Here is a 6,830-nt window from a genome sequence, read left to right as displayed (position 1 = left end):
TCCCCCCCCCCCCCCCCCCCCTCCTCTCTGCCTCTTGTTAGTTTCACCAGAGAGTTTACAGCACTGTAGGTTTCACTGTGTAGTTAGTTGTGTAAGAATCAAGGAAAACAACTGGCTTTAAAATATAGTGTTGTCTTTTTACCGCTGACCTCCCCTTGTTTTTTCCTCTTTTGGCTTTATATTTCATTTATCGACAATTTTATTTAATACATCGACATCAAATCCATTTCCCAGAGCATGTCGATATTAGCAGATTATACTGCACTTCACCTATTAGCATGATGTATGATTGTATCTATTTCCTTAGGGCTTGAATCCGAGAAGTAACTCATTTTGTCACCACCCCCCACAATATATAATGACAAAAAGTTTTAGTTTTAGTAAGAGTTTTACGGCACTTGCAACACAATAAGGTCATATAGGTGCCGAAAATTAGAGGTGTTACAAGAGTTTAACAAACACAAAAAAGAAGGAGGGGAGATAAAGACGATAGACGTTTGAGTGGAAAGAAGAAGCAAACCAGACCAGAGCACCCGCCAACCCCCCCAAAATATCATGACAAAAAGAAAGAAAAGGAGAAAACAATGTTTCAAGAATCAGACACAGCAGGACATGGCTACAGCGGGACTTACAAGTCCCCCCCAAAAAATGGCGGGTGCCGTTACTGTCATGTTCTACTGTAGAACATCGCAGTTTTGACTGTATATATATATTTGTGAGGTGTGCAGACAAAATGAGTTTTCTCTCGAGTATAAGTCGTTTGAACATTAATACATCAACTTTTTAGGTGGAGTTTGTGCAATTTGTAAGTATGGAACAATAAAAGACACGGTAGACTTGAACAAAATGGCACCAACTAGCAATCTTTAAATCTGACCCCAGTGTTGATTTTCGGCCGATATCTCCATCCTTGGATTGCGAGAAGTAACTCATTTTGTCAGCACGCCTCACACATATATATATGGCAAGGGGTATACCTTAAAGCGCTCCTCCATGAGGGAAATCTCCGAGATGAGATCTGTGATGGTGTTGGTGAAAGCGTCCTGTGGGGTGTAATCGGGCGTGGTCTGGATGCGCAGCACAAACTTGTGCTCGAGGGGGTGAGGCACCTTGTAGCCGGCAAACAACACCTGTGGGTCTTTCAGCAGCTGACTGGAACGGAAGAATCAAGTTTGTATTAGTTTTAGTAGAGGTTTTACGGCGCTCGCAACTGCATAAGGTCATATGAGCACCAGAAGATTAGAGGTGTTACAAGAGAGTAACAAACATAAAAAAAAGAAGAAGGGGAGATAAGGATGAGAAAGAAGGAGCAAACCACACCAGAGCACCCGTCAACCACCCACCGAGTTTGCTTGATTTTGTACGTTTGAGTAAAGAGAAGCACATTATCATCATCAATGCCTTTCACCCCTGGCAGGGTATAGGACACGTACAAGCTCCTTCCATTTATCTCTGTCCCGGGCCATCCTTTCACCCCTGGCAGGGTATAGGACACGTACAAGCTCCTTCCATTTATCTCTGTCCCGGGCCATCCTTTCACCCCTGGCAGGGTATAGGACACGTACAAGCTCCTTCCATTTATCTCTGTCCCGGGCCATCCTTTCACCCCTGGCAGGGTATAGGACACGTACAAGCTCCTTCCATTTATCTCTGTCCCGGGCCATCCTTTCACCCCTGGCAGGGTATAGGACATGTACAAGCTCCTTCCATTTATCTTTGTCCCGGGCCATCCTTCCCAGCTCCTTGAAGAGAAGCACAGCCACACAGTAATGGTCATTTTGATTAATAATTTTTAAAAAAAATAGTAGAGGGTTTTACGGCGCTCGCAACTGCATAAGGTCATATGAGCGCCAAGGGGTGGGTGTCAACAGAGAATTCTTTACAGGGAATCAGACTTAGACTGCTCACCTCTCTAGCTTCAACAGCACAAGGTCTGCTTCGACTATCAAGGCACCCCAAAATAGCAGGTCACACGGGAGTGACAAACATACAAAAGAAGTAGAGGAAAATGACAATAGCAAGGATCAGGAAAGAAAAGGCAGCAGTTCCCTGTTGTAGATTAGGCACAGTTATGAGCATGACATGAATCAGCCCATTTACAATTCTATGCTTGAACGAGAAATGTCCCCCCTTTGGGAATGGCCTAAAGACACTTCAGTCAGTGGCACTGTCCTGCGGGATTGGTCATTTTGTGCTGGGAAAAAGCAAGACAGACAGACAGAAACAACATAGGGAAAGTAAAGAGTAAAGATATAGGCATAGCGCCGGTAGTCTATAGGTTAGGCTACCAGAATCGTAATCATGAAGTTGCGATTTTGAGGGTTCGAGCCTCAGGCCCGAAGTTGTGTCCTTGAGAAAGGCACTTTACACAAATTGTCCTCACTTCAGCCAGGTGGGAATGGGTACCTGGCCATAGACAGCGAAAGACCTTGTCAGTCTGTTAGTGTTTTAGTGCTTATAAAATGGCAGCTTGAACTGTATGCTCCCCAGAAAGTTGAGATTGTTTCAGAATGCTGTCAGGTCAAGTCTACTGGGGTAATAGTACATAGATTGTGAAGTGCATAGAGCTTGCTGTTGGGTGTGACCTTGTGCACAAATATGCTATAAATATAATATTAAGCGAGGCAGCGTGGTGGACTCAGGCTCTCGTCAAAATAATCAATCAAAGTGAAGAAACTTGCATTTTTCCACAGGTTTGTTAATTTTTATCAAATTTTTGTTTTTTGGCTCAACATCTTTCTCGCCCATTAAAATACTCATTTCTGTGTGTATTTTTCTGAAAAATGTTGTTTAAATGCACAAACAAAGTAAATTTTCAGTTACCACGGACTATAAAGATAAGGTAATAACTAATCTTTGGCTGTCATTTTCTCACTAATTTTACCTCTGAAAACAGGTGACCCCCACCTCCTTCATTTGCAAATATCTCGACTTGTATTCAAGATAAATGGATATTTTTTCATCCAAATAAAAACAATTAAACAAGCTTTAAGTTGATACCAATAACTCTACATGCCCAAAAATTGACGAGAGCCTGATTCCACCACGCTGCCTCACATATATTATTATTACGATGATTATAAAATAATCACTGTCTTCCCCCCCCCCCCCCCCCACCCCAAGTACTTGATGAAATCTGAAATAATTATATCCCTGAAGAGAACTAGGACATAAAAAATCTCACGTGGTAATGAGGTTTCCCAAAGTGTGGTCTTCCTTGTTCACTGTGAAGATTGCAGCGTTGGGTACTTTTGTGTCTTTCTCAATGGAAATCCTGAAGGAAAAGAAAATATCAATAAATGGCAAAGAAGAAGGTTACTTTTAAATCAGTTACAAGAAAAAAGAACAAAAAGTAGGATGTCTTGAAGTAAGGTTTTTACCAAAGAATTTTAACATTTGATAAGCAGTGTGAGGCAAATTTTACTTGGTGAGAAACAAGGCAAGTGTTGGCATTTCTTTTTACCTAAATTGGGGTAAAACAGATGCAACATTGTTTGTTTTTTTCCAAGACAAAAGCATAAAGTACTGCAAAAGAACAATAGAAAAACTTTTAAAATCAGTATCATTTCATATTTTCACTTTTTGCTTTTTTGTCAAGTTATTTAATATTATGGTAGTTCTGTGAAATGAAAGAGAAGAGGGCCATTTCGCGCATTTTCACAAGTTAGTAACTATGTAGGCCTTTCTTTTTTTTAAACTTTTAGTAGAGGTTTTACGACGCTTGCAACTGCATAAGGTATGAGTACCAGAAGATTACAGGTGTTACAAGAGAGTAACAAAAAAGGAAGAAGGGGAGAGAAGGACCATAGATGTTTGATAGGAAAGAAGAAGCAAACCACACCAGAGCACCTACACTACAAGAAAGATTGGTTACTAAGAAGAGAGCACCCTCGAGACGTTTCCCTTTGAAAGAATAGACCGACTAAAATAAACAGTGAGAAAAAAAAATTCTGCTGAAATGAAGAGAGTAAGGCAAAGATTTAGATTAGCCCGCAGGCTCCCATTATCGCCAGTATAACTCACACTGTGATATTCTAAGGTACATGACGCAAAAAAATAGAACAGTTTTAATGTTATTATAAAGCTCCAACCCACGCACTACTATTTTCATTTTCCAACCTCAGTGTGTTTTTTAGTTTTTGTAGAGGTTTTACGGTGCTCGCAACAGCATACATACGGAACTATAAGTATAAGTCATAATAAGAGCACGAAGGGGTAGATAATGTCAACAGAGAAGTCCTTACAGGGAATCAGACTTACTCTGCTCACCTCTCTAGCTTCAAAAGCACAAAGTTGGCTTCGACCATCAAAGCATCCCGGAAATAGCGGGTCACAAGAGTGTGACAAACATCCAAAAGAAGTAGAGAGGAAAAATGACGATAGCAAGGATTAAGAAAGAAAAAGCAGCATTTTCCTGCTGTAGTTCAGGCACATTTATGAAAATGACATTGTTAGATCAGGCCATTTACAATGCTACTGAGCACTAGAACGAGAAATGTCCCCCCTTTGGGAATGAGAATGGCCTAAGACACTTTGAATTCAGTCAGGGGCACTGGGGGGGGGGGGGGGGGGGTCCTCAGTGAGAAAATAATGCAGGAAAGTGCAAAACAGGGATGTAAACAGGTTTTGAAAAAAAAGTAGAAAAATATACGGCGCGCACGCACTGACTGGAATAAAAATACAGGACAGGAGTGAGACTAAATGGCCATATTTTTTACTTCAGACCAGATGGTCACTAAAACCATCACAGTTAACTTGTTTTCAAAAAAATATCAAGGCTGCCATTATTGTGAGATTATAAAAGATTTCCTGAAAGGAATTTAAAATACGAAGTGGCTAGCCGTACTTAGTACGGCTAGACTGAGAGTCTAGCCGTACTTAAAAGTACGGCTAGACTGCAAGTCTAGCCGTACTTAGTCTAGGTTTGGCCCTATCGACTCAAGCCTGTTAAGTACACAGGTCTCATTAGATCTAGATCTAGTAATTATTCAGATTCAAATACATGTAAGTCAGTAAGGCACCTTTTTGTTTTGTCTGAAATACAAATACTTTAGGCATTGCAAACTAAAAATTTCATTTACAATTTAGCCATCAATATTAAGTTAAGTACGGCTAGCCTGACAGTCTAGCCGTACTTATCTTAGGCCCTATTAACATTAGAAAACAGGAGGTTTAAAATACATGCACTGTCATTTAGGCACCTGGTTTCGTCTCAAATACAAATACTTTAGGAACTGCACACTAAAAAAGTATATTTACAATTCAGTAGGCCTATTTTTTGTTAAATGGTCAGTCTAGCCATCATATTAAGAATAAATACGGCTAGACTGCCAGTCTAGCCGTCATTAAGTACGGCTAGCCTCTTCCTTTAAAATATTTGACTCACGTAGAGCGTCTCTTCCCCAAAGATAGTTAATAACAATTTAGTCTAGATCTAGATCTAGATTTAGATCTAGATCTAGATCTAGAGGGGTTCTGCCCTGACGAGGATTTGCACTTTTTTACGATATTAGATCTAGATTCTAGATCTAGATCTAGATATATTAGATATAGTTCGCTCAGCCAAAAAGGTGTCTGCGGAAGCCCGCTCATTGGTTCAGATGACGCTGCAGTCAGTCTTTGTTGTTTTGACTTTGAAGCTCTCTTTCATTTCACCAGAAGAAGAATAGGAATAGCACAGTGTGAGTTTGTTAGTTTCACTTTTATTACACATTACAAACTAGATCTAAGTAGGATAATCTGATCGCAAAGTCCGCACTTTTTCGAAGAAGGCACCTTGTCCAATGAATATTGAGGACACTTTTTGGCTTCTTTGAACATTAGCAGACCACCACTGGAATCTAAATCTAGATTCTAGATCTAGATCTACTCGTCCTTTAGAAAGAAGGGGGGGGGGGGGTGTAGATTAGGGGGGGGGGGTGGTGGTGCTAAAGTCACAAATTACAAATCTAGTTTGTGACAATTTTTACTATTTTTAGCGCCAAGTATTCTCTGCAGGTGGTCTGCTAATCTTCAATTTTACTGATCGATAAAGTGACGCGGTCCAGCTGAGCGATTATCAAGGCTGTGAGCATACTTCTATCTAAATCTAAGGGTCGAACGCATAGACACAGGAAAATAATAGAATATCTACAGATTGGACATGTGGTGGAAGTGAAAGTAGCTCACTCACTCAGCTACACTGTGACTGTAGTAAGTGAAAACGGTGATGACGACAGAAAGGATCAAGAATTTTAAACAAATACGAGATGACTTGAGTTTGAAACTTACTTTTTCTCCCCTTCAAACAGAAGGAATGACTCAAACGTCGACGGGGCATTCATTGTTAGCCAGAAATTACAACTTTTTCTTCCTCTGACTCTTACAAAGCGCTGCGCACTGTGAAATTGCAAATTGTGAAAGTGTCAACATCCGGTACGCTCGCTCTCAGTAATTTTTAAACTTCTATTCTGAAGATGTCGAAATAATACAAGTTTAGCAACTCAGTTTAAAATAACATTAAACATAGTCAATGCAGCAGTTGTGTCCCTTAATATACTGTTCAACCCAATCTCCGAAAAATAGTCACTATTCATTGCATTACATGTAATAAAACTGTTGAGAAAGCGTTTACACGACCCTTGTAAAGAAATTAGCTGCGGATGATGGAGACAATCAGCCTGCCAACACTGAAATGGACCCTCACGAAGAGGGGCGAGGAAGCATGAAGCTCTGCGTCTTCCTGTGACCCCAGTTCTACATTCAAGTAATTCAAGTAAGTAATACGTGAACTCGATAGATGTAGCACTATATATATAGTATTTTGTAGAATATTCTGGTATATTTGAGCG

At 40.3% G+C, this 6,830-nt stretch overlaps 1 protein-coding gene across 1 annotated transcript in view; it reads right to left on the bottom strand.

Moving 5' to 3' along the window:
* LOC101855463 (DNA-directed RNA polymerase II subunit RPB11) overlaps positions 1 to 6,430 on the bottom strand; it is an 8,751-nt gene extending 2,321 nt beyond the window's left edge. The window contains exons 1-3 of the mRNA XM_005112675.3: positions 6,271 to 6,430; positions 3,185 to 3,274; positions 978 to 1,152 (exon numbers count right to left, since the gene is read on the bottom strand). Coding sequence (XP_005112732.1) covers positions 978 to 1,152; positions 3,185 to 3,274; positions 6,271 to 6,323 — 318 coding nt within the window. The 5' untranslated portion in view covers positions 6,324 to 6,430. The remainder of the gene's footprint in view (positions 1 to 977; positions 1,153 to 3,184; positions 3,275 to 6,270) is intronic.
* Between the last annotated feature and the right edge of the window lie 400 nt (positions 6,431 to 6,830).

This window comes from Aplysia californica, unplaced genomic scaffold, assembly GCF_000002075.1.
Source record: "Aplysia californica isolate F4 #8 unplaced genomic scaffold, AplCal3.0 scaffold01360, whole genome shotgun sequence".
Lineage (NCBI taxonomy): Eukaryota > Metazoa > Mollusca > Gastropoda > Aplysiida > Aplysiidae > Aplysia > Aplysia californica.
Note: the sequence above shows the minus strand (reverse complement) of the source record. Positions and strands in the feature narration are given on the sequence as shown.